This window comes from Pristiophorus japonicus, chromosome 21 (assembly GCF_044704955.1).
Source record: "Pristiophorus japonicus isolate sPriJap1 chromosome 21, sPriJap1.hap1, whole genome shotgun sequence".
Classification (NCBI taxonomy): domain Eukaryota; kingdom Metazoa; phylum Chordata; class Chondrichthyes; family Pristiophoridae; genus Pristiophorus; species Pristiophorus japonicus.
In genome coordinates, this window is record NC_091997.1 from 25,203,955 (window position 1) to 25,224,287 (window position 20,333).

Consider the following 20,333-nt stretch of genomic DNA (forward strand, 5'->3'; position numbering starts at 1 on the left):
GTGAAGGGATTCAGGACAACTTTATTTATGTAGCGCCTTTAACATAGTGAAACGTCCCATTACGAGACAAAAAATAGGAGAAATTAGCGTATGGTCACGGAGATAGGTTTTACGGAGCATCTTAAAGGAGGATAGAGAGGTGGAGAGGTTTAGGGAGGGAGTTCCACAGCTTAGGACCTTGGCAACAGAAGGCACGGCCACCGATAGTTGAGCGCTTATAATCAGGGATGCTCAAGAGGCAGGATTAGAGGAGCACAGACATCTCAGGGGGGTTGTGGGGCTGGAGAAGATTATAGAGATAGAGAGAGGGTGAGGCCATGGAGCGATTTGAAAACAAGGATGAGAATTTTGAAATTGAGGCATTGCTTAACCGGAAACCAGTGTAAGTCAGCGAGCACAGGAGTGATGGGTGAGTGGGACTTGGTGCGAGTTAGGACACGGGCAGCCGAGTTTTGGATACACCTCTAGTTTACATACGGTAGAATGTGGGAGGTCAGCCAGGAGTGCGTTGGAATAGTCAAGTCAAGAGGTAACAAAGGCATGGATGAAGGCTTCAGCAGTGGATGAACTGAGGCAAGGGCGGAGACGGGCGACATTACAGAGGTGGAAATAGGCGGTCTTAGTTATGCTGCGGATATACGGTCGAAAGCTCATTTCAGGGTCAAATATGACACCAAGGTTGCGAACAGTCTGGTTCAGCCTCAGAGGGATGTAGTCAGTGGCTAGGAAACGGAGTTTGTGGTGGGGACCGAAAACAATGGCTTCGGTCTTCCCAATATTCAATTGGAGAAAATTTCTGCTCATGCAGAACTGGATGGCGGACAAACAGTCTGACAATTTATAGACTGAGGAGTCGAGAGAAGTGGTAGTGAGGTAGAGTTGGGTGCCATCAGCATACATGTGGAAACTGATGCTGTGTTTTTTGATGATGTCGTCAAGGGGTGACATGTAGATGAGAAATAGGAGGGGGTCAAAGGTAACGATGCGGGGGTGGGCAGAGAAGCCGTTGCAGGTGATTCTTTAGCTACGATTAGATAAATAAAAATGGAACCAGGCGAGTGCAACCCCACCCAACTGGACAACGGTGGAGAGGCGAGAAGGATAGAGTGGTCAACCATGTCAAAGGCTGCAGACAAGTCAAGAAGGACGAGGAGGGATAGTTTGCCTTTGTCACAGTCACAAAGGATGTCATTTTTGATTGATGAGAGCCGTTTCGGTACTGTGGCAGGCACGGAAACCGGATTGGAGGGATTCAAACATGGAATTGCAGGAAAGATGGGTACGGATTTGGGAGGCGACAACACGGTCAACGATTTTGGAAAGGAAAGGGACGTTGGAGATGGATCGGTAGTTAACTACTGTTAGCATTCAGGACTTCCATGTTGCCACATTTTTTGTCATGCTAAAGAAAGGATCTATATAAATGAAGGTCTTAGGCTGTAAATTTCAGGGCAGGCCACTTTGTAGCGGATCTTGGGCATGGGTGGAGCATGCCATTGTCTGCATCCATGACCCCAACCCATATCCCAGGGTCAAGGATGTTTGAATATTTTAGGTGGGTGCCAGCAGCATTTACGATACACATCTCGAGAGCATGGAGGGAGGGGGGGTGGAATCCATTGCAGTGCTCTGGTATAGCATAAATGGGTCCATGGTCATGGGGAATCAGAGAACATCTTGTTTCCATAATGCTATTGATCACTCTAGAACAGGATCTTAAAATTTACATTCCCAACACCCAGCGGTGGCCCACAGCAACACTGGATGCCAGGGACAGGTGCCCAACATTCCTATGGCATGAATGATTGGAGATCCATTGTAAATTGTCTGTCATTTGCCTCTGATTATAATACGGGCATTTAATGCACTGACATCACTTGTGACAGTGTGTGGGAAGGCAGCATCTACCCAGTTTTAACAGCCCCACTGGTAACCTTTAGTGCAATCTAAATAATTCTAATCCCCTTTCATATAATGTACATCCATCAAGACCAAGACAAAAAAATGCCTCAATATTTTTTCAAAACTACCATTTAAGAACCAATAAGTGTCATAGCATTGCTGAGATCATTTCTTCACACAGTTTTTGGCTACCATTACCCTTTTACACTCAGTTGATTTAGAAATAAAAGCCCCAAAACTATTCCTTGTGCTGCTGGAAGTGGAGCATCGAATCATAGACATTTACAGCACGGAGGGAGACCATTTTGGCCCATCGTGTCCATGCCGGCCGACAAAGAGCTATCCAGCCGAATCCCACTTTTCAGCTCTTGGTCTGTAGCCTTGTAGGTTACGGCACGTGTGTTTCTGCCTCTACCACCCTTTCAGGCAGTGAGTTCCAGACCACGACCACCCTTTGGGTGAAAATATTTCCCCTCAAATCCCCTCTAAACCTCCTACCAATTACTTTAAAGCTTGGGGTGTAGCTCTGTAGCTAAGTGGCCCTGAGGCTGACTGAAACCAAAATCCTGAGATCAGCATATTTTTGACAGGCACTCAGACCATTTCTGCACATTTGGGGCACTTGCCCCAACAGGCAGTGTGCTGGAACTGGCTCAGCTGCTCAAAACTCACACAATGACTGACAGACACCAAATTTTAATTTGCCACTTCAAAAAGTCACAACTAATTGATCTGCGTTTCATTGCATCATTCAAACCCAAATGAAATAGCAGCTCATTTGGAAAGCAGTGACAGGATTGGTCCAAGTCAGCATGGATTTATGAAGGGGAAATCATGCTTGACAAATCTTCTGGAATTTTTTGAGAATGTAACTAGTAGAGTGGACAAGGGAGAACCAGTGGATGTGGTGTATTTGCGACTGAAAAAGGCGAAGTGCGCCTTCTTAGCTCCAGAGGTAGAATTCTTGGGGAGGAGTGTAGCAGCAGACGGGATCAGACCTACTGCGTCCAAAACGGAAGCGATCCAGAGAGCACCCAGACCCCGTAACACGACGGAGCTGCGTTCGTTCTTGGGGCTCCTGAACTATTTTGGTAACTTTCTTCCCAAATTGAGCACGCTGTTAGAGCTGCTACACCTGCTCCGACGCAAAGATCGCGATTGGGTCTGGGGGGACAGCCAGGAAAGGGCTTTTGATAGAGCATGCAATTTGTTATGCTCCAACAAACTGTTAACGTTATATGACCCGTGTAAGAAACTTGTTTTAACGTGCGATGCGTCGTCCTATGGTGTCGGGTGTGTGTTGCAGCATGTCAGTGCCAAGGGTCAGTTACAGCTAGTAGCTTATGCCTCCAGAAGTCTGTCCCAGGCAGAAAGTGGCTACGGGATGGTAGAAAAGGAAACGCTAGCATGTGTATACGCAGTAAAAAAAATGCACCAGTTCCTGTTTGGCAGGAAATTTGAGCTGGAGACAGATCACAAACCCCTAATGTCCCTTTTGGCCGACAACAAGGCCATAAATGCGAATGCATCGGCCCGCATACAGTGGTGGGCACTTACATTAGCCGCCTATGACTACACAATTCGGCACAGGCCAGGCACTGAAAACTGCGCCGATGCACTCAGCAGGCTCCCACTAGCCACCACTAAGGGGGCAACTGAGCATGATGCTGAGATGGTCATGGCTGTTGAAGCTTTCGAAAGCGAAGGCTCACCTGTGACAGCCCGTCAGATTAAAGTCTTAACAAATAAAGACCCGCTACTGTCTTTAATTAAGAAATGTGTCTTGAATGGGGACTGGGCAGCCACGTACGGGGCATGCCCTGAGGAATTTAAACCGTTTCATAGGCGCAAGGATGCACTCTCGATTCAGGCCGATTGCCTACTGTGGGGAAACGAGTAGTCATGCCCCAGATGGGCAGAGAGGTGTTTATCAGAGAACTTCACAGTGAGCACCCGGGCATTGTCATGATGAAGGCAATTGCCAGGTCACACGTTTGGTGGCCAGGGATAGATGCAGAGCTGGAACTTTGTATTCGCAGGTGCAACACATGCGCCCAGCTGGACAATGCGCCCAGGGAAGCCCCTCTTAGCCCCTGGTCCTGGCCAGCCAAGCCATGGTCACACATCCATGTGGACTACGCAGGTCCTTTCATGGGAAAAATGTTTTTGGTTGTAGTAGATGCCTACTCCAAATGGATTGAGTGTGCCATTTTAAATTCAAGCACATCATCTGCCACGGTAGAAAGTCTATGGGCAATGTTCGCCGCCCATGGTCTACCGGATGTCTTGGTCAGCGACAATGCACTGAATTCCAGGACTTCATAGCAGGCAATGGAATCAACCAGGTCAGAACGGCACCGTTCAAGCTGGCCTCAAAAGGCAGATAATCAAACAGGGGATGCTCAGAATCCAAGGAGGTTCCCTACAAAGCCGCTTATCACGCCTCCTGTTGGCCAATAGATCCCGACCACACTCACTCACAGGGGTTCCACCCGCAGAGCTGCTAATGAAAAGGATGCTCAAAACCAGGTTATCCCTTTTACACCCTACTATGAAAGAAATTGTTGAGAGCAGGCGCCAGTCACAATGTGAGTACCATGACAGGAATGCGAGGGCGCGATGTATTGATGTCAATGACCCTGTTTTTGTCCTTAATTACGCTGCAGGGCCCAAATGACTTGCAGGCACTGTGATTGCCAAAGAGGGGAATAGGGTTTTGGTAGTTAAACTTACCAATGGACAAATTTGCTGCAAACACGTGGATCAAACTAAAAGGAGGTTCAGCAACCCTATAGAAGAAGCAGAGGAAGAACACGACGTAGCGTTTACTCCACCACAGGTGACCGGACACCGGAACCAAGTGGAGGAGAGCCCAGTCACTGTGGGCAGTCCGGACAGGCCTGAGGCACCACAAACAGCAGACATTCAGGCCAGCGTGCAACAACCGGAACCCCAACTCAGGTGCTCGACAAGGGAGCGTAAACCACCAGAGAGACTTAACCCATGATCCCAATAAGACTTTGGGGAGGAGGTGATGTCATGTATTCAACTGTCATTGTAATCTATGTATAATCTGACCTAAGTTTCACACCTTGAGAACATTGACCACAAGGGGCAAACTTGTGGGAGACACTGCTAACCTGGACTTTCAGGTATAAAAGGGGAAGCTCCACCCACCTTTATCACTTGAGGTCTTGGTAATACCGACTGACCTTTTCTCAAGTATGCGCCTTGTGTGCATTTATACTGTATAGTAAGGACATATCATTCATACCACAAATGGAAAACAAAGTTCTTGCAAGTTGGTACTTGTGTGCCTAGATATCACACACACAAACAATAATACATTTCAGAGAAACGTATGTGATTAGGCTGAAACCTGGCTGGGCCTTGACAACCAGCACTTAAAATAAAGCTGCAATAAACTTGCTCCCAGAGTTCCTTGTTTGAAGAGTTGTTTCTCTTTTGTTGCAGCTGGCGGAACAGAAAGCGCTGCCGGATCCCGACACCTGTCCTGCCAGCGGCGGCGCTGTGGGGGGAGACGGTCTTCACGCGAAAACTACAAGTCCCAGAATGCAGCAGATGGAAACGCTGCCGCGTGGTGACATCGAGGCACCGCCATGACGCACAAGGACGCGCGTTGTCGTGCTCGGGTCGGTGCGCAGAAGTGGCTGGTGGAGAGTGTTGATATTTATTGGTGATTGGATTCCTCCCTTAACCACAGCCGCCCCGGCGCTGAGATGTCTGATCAGGTGGGTCTTTAACTCATTCGGTTTAAAAAAAAAATTATACATATATTTTAAAAATCGGGCCGGTGGGTTGCGCTGTGTTTTCGCTCGCTCAGCCTGACGATTGCAGCCAAACACGGGGTTCAAATGGAGGCGGAAGGGAAGGAGGCTTGGGGCGCGCGCCTCGCTAATCGGGGACGCGCCCTGCAGCTCTGTTTTGGTCTAAATCGGTTGCATAATATAGATTTTATGGTGAAAGTGTAACTTTCAGGGCTTTTCGAATGTTGCTTAAGGACTTTGCAGTGAAGTAGAGGACCTAGAGTTGAATTGTAGCTCCGTTTTGCTTGGTATTGTCTGTATCTCTGTGTGTGTGTGTGTATATATAGTTGGTATTTAATCTTCCTTGATGGAGTTTTTTAAAGTACAAAGTGGAATATTCCTGAATTGCACAGACACTATAATTGTACACAATTTAACAGAGTGCACAATTACCAAATCCATGGGTATATAGCAATGAAAACACCAATTTTTAATAAAAATGTATTCTGTATGTCCATTGTTGTGTTTTTCACAATCAGATCTGTCAACTCATGCTCAAGGACTTTGGGATTTATTAAAACTAGAGTGCAAGATTGACCAGGTTCTCAGTTACACTAGGGGACAGAGAACTGATAAAAGTATGAGGTGCCTATGTTCAGTAATATGTGCACTTAGTATTAAATGGACCGCTGCTTGAATCTGATTTTATTTTTCAACCATTGCCTGCATCATCTGACGGTACAGGCAATATATACAGTCTTATGTGGTTTTATATCTGTTTGAGATACTAGACAAAACTCCTCTGTTGCCAACAGAGTTTATCCTGCTCTAATTTATACTATTTACTCAGTTTACAGCGTACTGTTGATGTACATGGTTTGAAACTGAGCCATATAGCACTAGATATGAGTGAACTGAGTTTTAACTCATTGTGTACAATGTTCTGCATAACTAATCAAGTACAAAATTAAAAATCCATTCTTTTGTTTATTTAATCACAATAATTGTGTGAAATGAGAAAATTAGGTGTGTACACTCTTACCAGATCCATATTGTACTGGTTGACTTGATATCAAGCTCATTGATTAAAATACAAGTAATCTATTGAGACAAGGTACTCTCGCTAAAGCTTTTTTTCTGGAGTCCCAGGTTTTTGACATTCCTGCTGTTTGAAAATGCCCATAACTGTTTTTGTTGTGGAAACCAAGCCATGTTGAACAGCTAAGTTATTTTGGATCTGAAATTCCTCTTCAATTAAAAACTGAAGACTGCTTGTTTTTCTCTCTAACAATATTAAAATTGTGGGAATACACAAGTGTGAAATGTCTGTGTGCGAATATGATTTTCATTATTGGAAGGTTAATTATGGAGAAAATAGCTTCCAAAAATTCTCCAAATTTTCATTAAAAGTAAAATTGGGAGTCTACAAACCCTCACAGAATATAAATGCAGGAATGCTGGGTGGAGTACCCTCTCTCTCTCTCTCTCTCTCTCTCTCTCTCGCGTACATGCACACACAATTATGTTTTAAAACCATTGTCCTGTCCATTAATTGTTTTGAATTTAAATCAATTTCTCATCTACTGTAATACATGCCATTTTGGTCTCCAGACTTAAAATCATCATGATCATAGGCAGTCCCTCGAAACGAGGATGACTTGCTTCCACGCCAAAAAGGAATGAGTTCACAGGTGTTTCAATGAATGACCTAATATTCCAGATCCCGAACTACATCTTGGAGGGTGGAAGATGCCCATGTGTGGATTTTTTTAACGTGTGGTGGCCGTTGCACACCAGCCACCACACGTGCTTGACAGAGCTAGGTCTTGGTCCAGTGGCAAGGATTACCCAGGACTACTGGAGACCTGCTCTGCTGCACTGACCGATAGCTGAAATCAGCTACAGAACCCATCAGTGAGTGGTTTCATTGGGGGTAGTGCAATTTGGCATTTTTCTGGTTTGGGACTAAATGAAAGTGATAGAATTGGGGAAACATCGGTCTCAGCAGAGTGTGGCCTTTCAGTCAGCATTCAGAACTAGAAAGAATGCTGATTTGTATTGGTTTCAGAGAGCCATTCCGTAGCTCCATAGGGAGTCTGGAGATCCAATAAGGCCAATCTTGGCATAGAATGTATGTGTATCATAAATTCCAATCTTATTTTTATTTGGTATTTTGATTTCATATTTCTAGTTAAATAGCAAAATAATGGCAATTTAAGCCGAGAAGTAGAATTGGTTGGAGCATAGGTTGAGGAGCTGGGAGAGGCAAAACAAAGGTGCTATAAAGAAAGACCTACATTTATATGATACTTTTCATGACCACCAGATGTTCCAAAGCACTTTACAGCCAATGAAGTACTTCTGCTTTGAACTGTAGTCACCATTGTAGTGTAGGAAATTTGCGCACAGCAAGCACCCACAAACATTATCAATGTGATAATGACCAGATATGTTTTTGTTATGTTGATTGAGGGATAAATATTGGCCAGGACACCGGGGAGATCTCCCCTGCTCTTCATCAAAATAGTGCCACGAGACCTTTTACGTCCACCTGAGAGGGCAGAGGACTGGTTTAAAGTCTCATACAAAAGATGGCACCTCTGACAGGTCAGAACTCCCGCAGTATTGCACTGGAATGTCAGCCGAGATTTTTGGTGTGTCTCTGGAGTGGGATTTGAACCCACAACTTTCTGACTCGGGTGAGGGTGCTACCCACTGAGCCACGGCTGACACCATTGACCATTACAACATAACAATTTTATGTGGGCTGTTTCCATTATAAATGTGGATGTATGAATTTATAATGGTAAGAGTTGACTGGCTGTGTGCACAGATGTAAGAGTTTAAACACATAGATATAATGCCTAGGTCTGGAATGTGATTTCTCTGTGTCAGGAGGCCCACAATAGCCATTTGGTGACCCTGTAGCTCCACTGTATCCTATGATACAACATGAGCAACACCACAGCAGACCTATTTGTGTGATTAATATAAATACATTTATCCCATCGCATTTTCGGCACACATACCTCAACAATGGTTACTGGTAGTAATTAGGTGCAGGAATCTTGGTGGTGATTTCTTTCCTTCTATTTAGTCCAGGAATTATTTTTGGTGCGGGGGCGCAGGGGGAGATAGAATATGTTGCCTTTGATATTAGCTGTAGTATCAGAGGGCCCTGGGTCACAGGAGCTTGGAGATTGCATTGGTGAATCACCACAGTAATCATTGAGACAAATTTCTTTTTGGATTGAGATATTAAGCAAATTTGACGAGTTTGAGTTTGCCATGATGGGAGCACAAGTCGGAGTTAGGGTTACAATACGACAGGTCTTATTGTCTGACCTGTACCACTGTCCAATACGGCCTGCACTACGGACACAGCTTCATGATCAGGGCTACAATGTATAGGAATTGTTATAAAATTAGTCGACAAATTCTAAGAAGTGTAATGTTTGTTGTGTTATTTTAGCTTGTAACTTTATTAAAAAAAGTTTAATTAAAAAAAGTTTAATCAAAATCAAAAGGCTGGAAGCTCATCGACATTTTGATTTTCTTTCGAATTTAGTCTTGGTGCAGCTGTATTGGCCCTTTGTTTTACAAGATAGGAACAGGAGGAGGTCATTCAACTGCTCCAGCCTACTCCGCCATTCAGTTAGATCATGGCTGATCTGTACCTCAACTCCATTTACCTGCCTTAGCTCCATATCCCTTGATATCCTTACCCAACAAAAATCTATTGATCTCAGTCTTGAAAGCTCCAATTGTCACAGCATCCAGTCTTTAGGAGGAGAGAATTCCAGATTTCTACCACCCTTTGTGTGGAAAAGTGCTTGTTGATATCCCTCTTAAATGACCTGGCTCTAATTTTAAGATTATGTTCCACTGTTCTTTATCCCTCCACCAGAGGAAATAGTTTCTCTGTGTCTACCCTATCGAATCTGTTTAACATTTTAATCATCATCATCATAGGCAGTCCTTCGGAATCGAGGAAGGCTTGCTTCCATTCTAAAAATGAGTCCTTAGATGGCTGAACAGTCCCAATACGAGAGCCACAGTCCCTGTCACAAGTGGGACAGATAGTCATTGAGGGTAGGGGAGGATGGGAGATTTTCCACACGCACTTTCCGCTGCCTGCGCTTGATTTCTGCACGCTCTCGGTGATGAGACATTTTAAACACCTCAGTCAGATCACTCTTCATTCTAGTACAGGTAGAGTCAAGGGAATACAAATCAAGTCTTTGCAACCCGTCATCATAATTTAGCCCTCTAAGCCTTGGTATCATTCTGGGGAATCTACGTTGAAGCCCCTCTAATGCAAATAGACTGGCAAGTGACACTTAAAGGGTTGACGGTGGATAGGCAATGGCAAACATTTAAAGATCACATGGACGAACTTCAACAATTCTACATCCCTGTCTGGAGTAAAAATAAAACGGGGAAGGTGGCTCAACCGTGGCCAACAAGGGAAATTAAGGATAGTGTTAAATGCAAGGAAGAGGCATAACTATTGGCCAGAGAAAGCAGCAAACCTGAGGACTGGGAGAATTTTATAATTCAGCAGAGGAGGACATAGGGTTTAATTAGAAGGGGGAAAATAGAGTATGAGAGGAAGCTTGCTGGAAATATAAAAACTGACTGCAAAAGCTTCTATAGATATGTGAATAGAAAAAGATTAGTGAAGACAAACGTAGGTCCCTTGCAGTCAGATTCAGGTGAATTTATAATGGGGAGCAAAGAAATGGCGGACCAGTTAAACAAATACTTTGGTTCTGTCTTCACAAACGAAGACACAAATAACCTTCTGGAAATACTAAGGGACCGAGGGTCCAGTGAGAAGGAGGAACTGAAGGAAATCCTTATTAGATGGGAAATTGTGTTCAGGAAATTGATGGGATTGAAGGCCAATAAATCCCCGGGGCCTGATAGTCTGCATCCCAGAGTACTTAAGGAAGTGGCCCTAGATCATTGTTGATCATTTTCCAACAGTCTTATCAACTCTGTATCAGTTCCTATGGACTGGAGGGTAGCTAATGTAATACCACTTTTTAAGAAAGGAGGGAGAGAGAAAACTGAATTATAGGCCGTTTAGCCTGACATCGGTAGTGGGGAAAATGCTGGAATCAATTATTAAAGATGTAATAGCAGCGCAGTTAGAAACCTGTGACCGGATCGATCCAAGTCAGCATGGATTTATGAAAGGGAAATCATGCTTGACAAATCTTCTAGAATTTTTTGAGGATGTAAGTGGTAGAGTGAACATGGAAGAACCAGTGGATGTAGTGTATTTGGACTTTCAAAAGACTTTTGACAAGGTCCCACCCAAGAGATTGGTGTGTAAAATCAAAGCACATGGTATTGCGGGTAATGTACTGACATGGATAGAGAACTGGTTGGCAGATAGGAAGCAGAGAGTTGGGATAAATAGGTCCTTCTCAGAATGGCAGGCAGTGACTAGTGGGGTGCTGCAGGGCTCAGTGCTGGGACCCCAGCTCTTTACAATATACATTAATGATTTGGATGAAGGAATTGAGTGCAATGACACTAAACTGGGTGGCGGTGTGAGCTGTGAGGAGGACGCTAAGAGGCTGCAGGGTGACTTGGACAGGTTAGGTGAGTGGGAAAACGCATGGCAGATGCAGTATAATGTAGATAAATGTGAGGTTATCCACTTTGGGGGCAAAAACGTGAAGGCAGAATATTATCTGAATGGCAGCAGATTAGGAAAAGGGGAGGTGCAACGAGACCTGGGTGTCATGGTACATCAGTTATTGAAAGTTGGCATGCAGGTACAGCAGGCAGTGAAGAAGGCAAATGGTATGTTGGCCTTCATAGCTAGGGGATTTGAGTATAGGAGCATGGAGGACTTACTGCAGTTGTACAGGGCCTTAGTGAGGCCTCACCTGGAATATTGTGTTCAGTTTTGGTCTCCTAATCTGAGGAAGGACGTTCTTGCTATTGAGGGAGTGCAGCAAAGGTTCACCAGACTGATTCCCGGGATGGCAGGACTGACATATGAGGAGAGACTGGAGTTTAGAAGGATGAGAGGGAATCTCACAGAAACATGGACAGGGACTGGACAGGTTAGATGCAGGAAGAATGTTCCTGATGTTGGGGAAGCCCAGAACCAGGGGACATAATCTAAGGATAAGGGGTAAGCCATTTCGGACTGAGATGAGGAGAAACCTCGGCATTTGTTGTTAACCTGTGGAATTACCTGCCGCAGAGAGTTGTTGATGCCAGTTCATTGGATATATTCAAGCCGGAGTTAGATATGGCCCTTACAGCTAAAGGGATCAAGAGGTATGGAGAGAAAGCAGGAAAGGGGTACTGAGGTGAATGATCAGCCATGATCTTATTGAATGGTGGTGCAGGCTCGAAGGGCCGAATGGCCTACTCCTGCACCTGTTTTCTATGTTGTGAGTTGCGATGCCCGGAACTGAACACAGTGCTGCAGATAGGATCTGATCAAGGCTCTATATAACTGAGGCATAACTTCCTCCCATTTGTAATCCAGCCCCCTGCTAAAGGCCAACATTCCACTAGCCTTTTTGATTGTTTTTAGCACCTATCTACTAGCTTTAAATGAATTGTGTACTTGAACTCCCAAATCTCTCTGCTCCTACAAATTTCCCGTTTCTCACCATTTATAAAACACTCCGTTTATCTTTCTTGTGTCCAAAGTGGATGCCCTCACACTTGCCATGTTAAACTCATTGGGCTAGAAATTCAGTTTTGGGTCATAGAAGTATTTTTCTGCAAAACAAAACGCTATGACTCTGCTATGATTTCGAGGCCGAACATTTGGGGAAAAATAGCACCGGGCGGGAAAAATCGGTGTTGCATGAAGGTTTGCAAAGCAAACCACGAATTTTCTGCAACTTTTCTCCAAGGCTGAGTTGGACCTAGAGAGGGGGGAAAACACAAAAAAAATTTCTAAAAACATTCACAAGACCCTTTTCTAGCGAATCGCTGCAAACAAATTTAAAAATAAAAACTTTAACTTATCTTTTTTGCAGGGTTTCATACCTACCGCCGTTCCAAGGGCTGCACTGACGGGTTTTTCCTCCGTGTTTTTTTTTGGTCCCGTCTACGGGTCACTGCTGAGCCCAATATTGGGCGAAAGCGCTTTTTCCAGTCTTGAACGCCGGCGGTCCGCTACCCAAGGGTATTTCAAAACTGCCGGTACAAGACTTCAAGGAATTTCCCGCTGCACCATTTTCCGCCCAAAGCAGCGAAATACCGCCGAAAAACCCAGGCGCAAGGTTGCGGAATTTCCAGCCCTATGTCTAGCGCAGTTTTATTTGAATCTGTCTAATCTCACTTAATATGAGATAATTGCAACTTCCTGCTCCCGCCTGCACTATTTACTGTACCACCTTAATATAGTGTCAGCTGCAAACTTGGACACACAACTCTCCTTCATCCAAGTCATTCATAAATATCAATATCCCAAATAATTTACACCCCAAGTCAAAAGGCTACCTCCAATTCTGTGTGCTCTCGTTTTTTCCATTAATCTTTTGTGTGAAACTTTATTGAAGGCCTTCTGGAAGTCCATATAGATAACATCCCTAGACACTCCCTTGTCCATCTTATTAGTGACTTCCTCAAAAAAATTCAACTGGATTCATCAGACATAACTTGCCTTTAACAAAGCCATGCTGTATTTCTCTGATCAGCCCAGAGATATTACTACAGGGAAAGTACCAACAAAACCAAAAATCTGTTATAAATAATAAGCATGAGGCATGTATACTTGTGGCCCTAAGAAAGTTGCCTTGTTTAATAACATCGAATAACTTCTTCCGTTTAATATATTTTTCCTTCCTCTTTGAAGTTTACCCCATGCTGTACACCATACCACAGCTGAGAGGGCAGGTTTCAGATATCTAGGACGTGCACAGGAGAGGTTGAATGGAACTCCAGTCTTCTCTCCCTGTGAGGATGGCTGTGCTTGGCACCTCCTTTTGATCGCACAGCTCAGATGGAGAACTTGCCATCCAGGGAAGCTTGTTGCACAGCCCACATCCTACCATTCTGTAGCACAGCGGGGAAAAATATTTTTCGATAATGTTTTTTGAATATTGAGTGTCATTACACAATATTAAAATAAGCAATTGTATCCAGCTACTTATATCTACTTTTTTTTGGCTCAATTTGGATATAGATTTGTTCATCTCCATTTCATAATTGTCATTTTATAAGTGGACTAACTGGAAATTCTTGCAGGTTTACTGTAATAGCAAAACCCATACGATCATGAATGGCAATGATGTTTCAGTGACATAGAAGCCCTGCACTTTTATAGTTCTGAAATAGTGGTTCTCATTACATCCTTCGGTGAGGGGTTATTTAGAAAAGTTTTAAATCCTGGTCAGGGCATAGGCACAGTTGATGACACTCAACCCTCAATCTTTGGACTCTGTCTTGTAAATGGAGAGTCTGTTATATATGCAGGATAAAGTCACCTCTGGGCAAGTCATTCTTGGCTGCTGTTATCTATTTCTACTCACGAGCACAAAAGTGTAATTGGAAGAGGTTTGAGTGCAAGTTGAATGCCTGGCACTTGGGAAAGGGAATAGTGGATGGAGGAGGCAGTTATTATTTGCAGGGGTATGTTGATTGTCAGGTATTGTAATTTCCTCAGAATGTAAATAATTGCCAATATTTTAAAATGTTCTTTTAATTTTGTTTTTTTGTTTCCTTCTGTTCTTAAACTTTCAGTGGAATTACAAAGCAAGTGTACGGTAACAAAATATAGAATAAAATATGAAAACTAAGATGCAACTTTTTTTTCCTCCCCTCTGAACCCTAAAAATCACACAGCTCTCCCACAATGATCTTATTCCATATCTATTACTTTGCCCAAAAGATTCACCCGACAGAGCCGCTCCACCCCTAACTCTAAGATCTTGAATGACAGTTTCTCAAACTCTGAAGATGATTACATGCTTGCGCTTAAACTGCATCCAGTTTTGGAAGGGTTATGTCTATTCGCTGCTCTTCCACTTTTACATTCAGATTAGGAAAGAGTTCTTCGTAGATATGCTGGACTCCACTTTTATACTTGGACCAACAGAGAGCAGACACATTCAACCAGTGCCTATTACTGAACCTGGCTCCCTTTCCCAATAGCAGAACCAGAGGCCTTTTTAGCAGGACTGCGATGGCCATTGGTTTCTGAAATCTGAGCTACTGTGCACCACAAAGTGCAGCAACAGAGAAAGACCAGCATCTGCAGTATTTTTGTGTATAGTGTTTTATTTATTCATGGGATGCGGACATCGCCTGTAGTGTATTTGATTTATGCGTTCTTTGCTTAAGAATTCATAGCTACAATTCAAGTGGAGAACGCTAGATTTTTGAATATTAAGGGATATGGGGACAGCGCAGGAAAGTGAGGTAGATCATCAGCCATGATCTTATTGAATAGCGGAGAAGACTCGAGGGGCCGAATGGCCTACTGCTCCTAATTCTTATGTTCTTATGTACACATTTGCTGTAAAGAACTAGCTGGTATATGAACAAAGGTTTAACAACCAAATTGAACACTACCAGTTCATCCACCAGGCTCACAACCGCCCACCTGAACTCCATTAACTGGGGTTTTATTGAGTCTTGTGAACATCACCACGCAACAGCCCCACAACTATTTTAGTATAATGTAAAATCAAGTGCCCCTTTTGGCAAGGGCACTAGAACTGACAAATTTCAAATTAAACTTTTACAGTAACTTACATCAAATTAAAATTTGGTTGCCGGGGGTGATGATGCACGCCAGTCCCTCCGGCGCCCACCTCTCACGGAAGGCTGTGAGCGTACCGGTGGACACCGCGTGCTCTATCTCCAGGGACATCCTAGCTCGAATCTACAACAGCTCCACAACCCTGTGAACATACTCACAAGTTCATACATTACATCGCCGGTGAGGCCAGCATTTATTGCCCATCCCTAATTGCCCCTTGTGAAGGCGGTGGTGACTTGCCTTCTTGAATACAAGAATGGCTTACTAGGCTATTTCAGAGGATAGTTAAGAGTCAACCACAATGCTGTGGGTCTGGAGTCACATATATAGGCCAGACCGGGTAAGGGCGGCAGATTTCCTTCCCTAAAGGACATTAGTGAACCAGAGGGTTTTTTTCACAACAATCCAATAATTTCATGGTTTTATTCTTTTCTTTTAAATGTAATTAATTGAATGGTGGGATTTGAACTCATGTAAGTCCAGGCCTCCGGAATACTCGTCCAATAACATAACCACTATGCTGCCGTACACTCATCGTGTAAAAGTGGCACGAAATTTGTAGTATTTCTAGAAATTGTCTATCGATAAATGTAATCTCACATTATCTAAGCTATCACTATACACTTACACAATATGAGAAAACCTGTGCATTGTGGATGAATGCATAATAATTAGCATTAGCTAATGTGTGTCAAATGGAATGGTGGTGTAGAGTGCAGAACAGAAAAGAGGTGTATTGGTGCTAACTATACATGCGTTACGTTAAACTACCTGAAACAAATTTCTATTTTACCCTACCATTTGTGCTGTTTTTTTGGCGCGCACCATTTTTTTTTGGTGTATTTTTTTTTCAAAGATTCCCCCTGCGATCTACACCGGTGTAACTGACTTAGTTACAATTTTTCTAGGCCAGTTTTTTTTTTTACGTCATATTCCCTCATGTCTGCGCCGGTTTTTATAATTTTTCGCAGTTTGGCCAAAATATTTTCCTCCTAAGTCGGCATATCTGGCCACTCCTGAAAAACCTTCTGGGCACTTAAGAAAACCAGCACACATTGACAAATCGGCGCTGAAAGACGCCATTGTTTTTAATATAAACACTATAAAATTCAATAATAAAGTTCAACTTTTTTTTAACCTGTCAACGTAGTAAATGGAAGTTTGTTGGATTTCAGAAGTTTTCTCTTTTTTTAGTCACTCACACGTCTTGAAGCTGGGCTGGAGGGCAGTAGCTTTGGCTGGCAGAATCGGCCCCGCGCCTGGACACGGGCTTGGGGCTTGGTTGGAAAACAAGCCCGGTGGGGGAGGAGAAGAGAGAGAGAGAGAGAGAGGTGCCGATTGGAAGGCTTCTGAAGACTGCAATGATTTTGGGGGGGGGGGGGGGACGCGGGAGGAGAGGTGGGGGGGGGGCGGGAGGAGAGGTAAGAGAGAGAAGGGGAGAAGTCACAAGACTGCAATTAGTTAAGGGGGGCGGGGAAGAGAGGAGAAGTCACAAGAACCTGGGATGTGGTCCATCCATACAGACCTTGGGGAGAGAACTGTGAACCTGTCCTGCCTGCTTGCCTGCCATTTTGAGCTTCTTTCAAAAGTAAAATTTAAGTATGGGGGCAATACTGACAGTGCCATACCTTGTGCGAGCCTTCTGCATCATGGTGCTACGTAAGAGATAATTGATTCGACGTCATCGCATGAGGAACCTCAGAGCCCGTAGGGTGCTGGGCAGGAGGCCTTACCCACCTCGGGTATATCGAGACAGGCGTTCGTACACGACTGTGTCAGAAGGCTGCGTTTCCGCAAAGATGTTGTAACTGAGATCTGTGCGTTGGTCAAAGCAGACCTGCAACCTAGAACTATCAGGAGGACTGCTTTGTCAGTTGAAGTGAAGGTTACAGCTGCACTTTCATTCTATGCCTCCGGCTCATTTCAAGCTACAACTGGGGATGTGTGCGCTATCTCACAACATGCAACACATGTCTGCATTCACCAGGTGACTGTGTGCGCGGAGGAATGACTTTGTAAAGTTCCCCATGACCGGCCAAGCAATGCATGACAAGGCTGTGGGCTTCTCCAGGATTGCTGGCTTCCCAAAGGCACAGGGCTGCATTGATTGTACCCACATTGCCTTGTCAGCACTTTGAAGGATTCCGAGATGTACAGGAACAGAAAAGGCTTCCACTCCATTAATGTACAGCTCGTGTGTGACGACATGCATCAAATCATGTTAGTCAATGCAAGATAACTTGGGAGCACCTGTGATACGTTCATACTACACGACAGTGTTACATCTGCCATGTTTCAGCAGCAGCCAGAAGGGCAGAGTTGGCTACTGGGAGACAAAGGGTACGGCCTTGCCACCTGGCTCATGATGCCCTTACTTGTAACCCGGATGGAAGCTGACCGAGAATACAACATGTCGTACATTGCAACGTGCAGCATCATAGAGAGGATCATTGGCATCTTGAAACAGCGTTTCCGATGCCTAGACCATTCCAGAGACTACTTGCTGTACGCCCCTGAGATTGTCGGTCAGTTCACTGTTGTGTGCTGCATGCTGTATAACTTAGCCATCATGAGGCAGCAGCACCTGGTAGTGGAAGACCCACCTGTGGTGAGAGTGGCTGATGATAATGATGTGGAAGATGCAGGAGGACATGGACGAGGAAGCCATGCACGTGCGTGAGACTGGAGCACAATGGTGGAGGAGGGTGGACCATCGTGCCCCTTTAACGATTGCTCGAGCCTTGGGCCAGCAGCTCATCCGTGAACACTTTTCTGCTGCCTGAGGGCTCAGCGACAACTATTCCACATGGACCATGTGTTCAGAGAAGGTTCACTAAGTTGATTCCAGAGATGAGGGGGTTGACTTATGGGGATAAGTTGAGTAGGTTAGGCCTCTACTCATTGGAGTTCAGAAGAATGAGAGGTAATCTTATTGAAACTTATGATAATGAGAGGGCTTGATAAGATGTATGCAGAGAGGATATTTCCACTCGGGAGAAACTAAAACTAGGGGACATACACTCAGAATAAGGGGCCGCCCATTTAAAACTGAGATGAGGAGAAATTTCTTCTGAGGGTTGTAAATCTATGGAATTCTCTGCCTCAGAGAGCTGTGGAGGCTGGGTCATTGAATATATTTAAGGTGGAGATAGACAGATTTTTGAGCGAAAAGGGAGTAAAGGGTTATGGGGAGCGGGCAGGGAAGTGGAGCCAAGTCCATGATCAGATCAGCCATGATCTTACTGAATGGCGGAGCAGGCTCGAGGGGCCAAATGGCCTATTCCTGCTCCTATTTCTTATGTTTACTGTTTGGAACTGTTCCATAATGTGTTGTGTTAATGGAACAAAGGATGGAAATTATTTTTGTTTACTTCAAAAGTTGTTTTCGTAATCGAACAAATAATGGAAATGATTCTTGCGTTCCAAAAGTTGTGGTAAGAATGGAACAAATAATGGAAATGATTCAATTTTAATGTAAAATATATTTTATTCAAAAGTTTAATGAACAGTTCTTTTGTACTTGAATAAAATTATTCTTGTATCAAACTTTACTTTAAGATCACTCTAAGATCACTTAAAAACTTTTAAGCTTGTAAATTTACATAACTTACAAATAACTATTTGAGAACAGTAACAACAACAGCAGCAGCAGCAAAGAAAGGCTGCACCCACCCATCTCTCCTCCACCTTATTCTGAGACCACCCGCCGTGCTTGGTCTTGGACACTCCAAAACCCCTGCCCATAGGCGGTGATGATTCTTTCTAAGATCTCGGGTAGTGCGTACCTGTTATGGGGGCGGGGGGCGGGGGGTGGGGTAGTTGGAGGACCGGACCCGGCTTTTGGCTCTTCAGAGGCTGGTTGAGGATTGGAGTGGGAGTGGCAGTTGATTCTGTCAATGGGCATGGGATCTGGGCGTGTTCCCTTATTGCAGCAGCTAACTCCAACATGCCGTCTCTCATGCGCCATGTATTCCAGGAATTAAAACAAATTATACTTTGACAGAGGAACAAATATTAAGTGCAAAAATGAAATCTAGTACACCTAGATAAATTCGTACATTTGAGCCATAATGGCCTTACGATTATTTATTGTTCATTCATGGGATATGGGCATCGCTGGCAAGGCCAGCATTTATTGCCCATCCTAATTGCTCTTGAGAAGGTCGTGATGAGTTGCCTTCTTGAACCGCTGCAGTCCGTGTGTGGTGATATGTGTCTCTTCAGTTGAGTTTATATTTATCTCCTGGTGTGTTCTGTGACTCTCAAATTCACAGCAACAGCTCTGAAGCAGAACAGTGAACGGTGCTGGAGCTGAGTGAAAAATTGCATTTGTCATGGCTTTTCACTGTACTGGTGCCTAACTTGAATCAACAAATACCAGGGTGCAATAAAAACAGCAGGGCAAGTTCTGATGAAGGGTTGTACCCAAAACATTAACCTTTCTCTTTGAAATAAATGGGAAAATCACATACGCTGCAAGCACATAATAGGTTGAGGCTTTGTGAAGAGACTGTTATTCCTCTACTACTGGTTTTGAAAGCATGCAGTACAGGCAGCCAGTCAACTTGCTAGCCTTTTAGAAACACAGTCCTTTTATGTGTCTCCCACAATACTCCTGTTGGTGCCATGGGGAAGTTGTCTGGGTATTAATGTGTTTCTCAGTCAGAACCATCCTTTATCCTTACTGGAATATACGTTACATATTTCTTTCTCGGTTATCGTTAATTTCATAGCTTGTTAATTGTAAGAATATGTTCTTCAAGCAGCCTCTTCTGGACAATGCAGTTTTGGAAAATGTTGTCGAAAGCAGCGCATGATCACATTAAACTACATTTCTAATAAAAACAGCAGAGATAAAACATCATTTAAACATGTGCTGGGTAGTTTATCTATATCTCACCGTTTTCTCTTTTATT

At 44.0% G+C, this 20,333-nt stretch overlaps 1 protein-coding gene across 1 annotated transcript in view; it reads left to right on the forward strand.

The window, feature by feature from the left end:
• sumo1 (small ubiquitin like modifier 1) overlaps nt 1-20,333 on the forward strand; it is a 77,536-nt gene that overhangs the window by 29,633 nt on the left and 27,570 nt on the right. The window contains exon 2 of the mRNA XM_070864493.1: nt 5,377-5,654. Within this exon, the coding sequence (XP_070720594.1) occupies nt 5,643-5,654 (12 nt within the window). The 5' untranslated portion in view covers nt 5,377-5,642. The remainder of the gene's footprint in view (nt 1-5,376; nt 5,655-20,333) is intronic.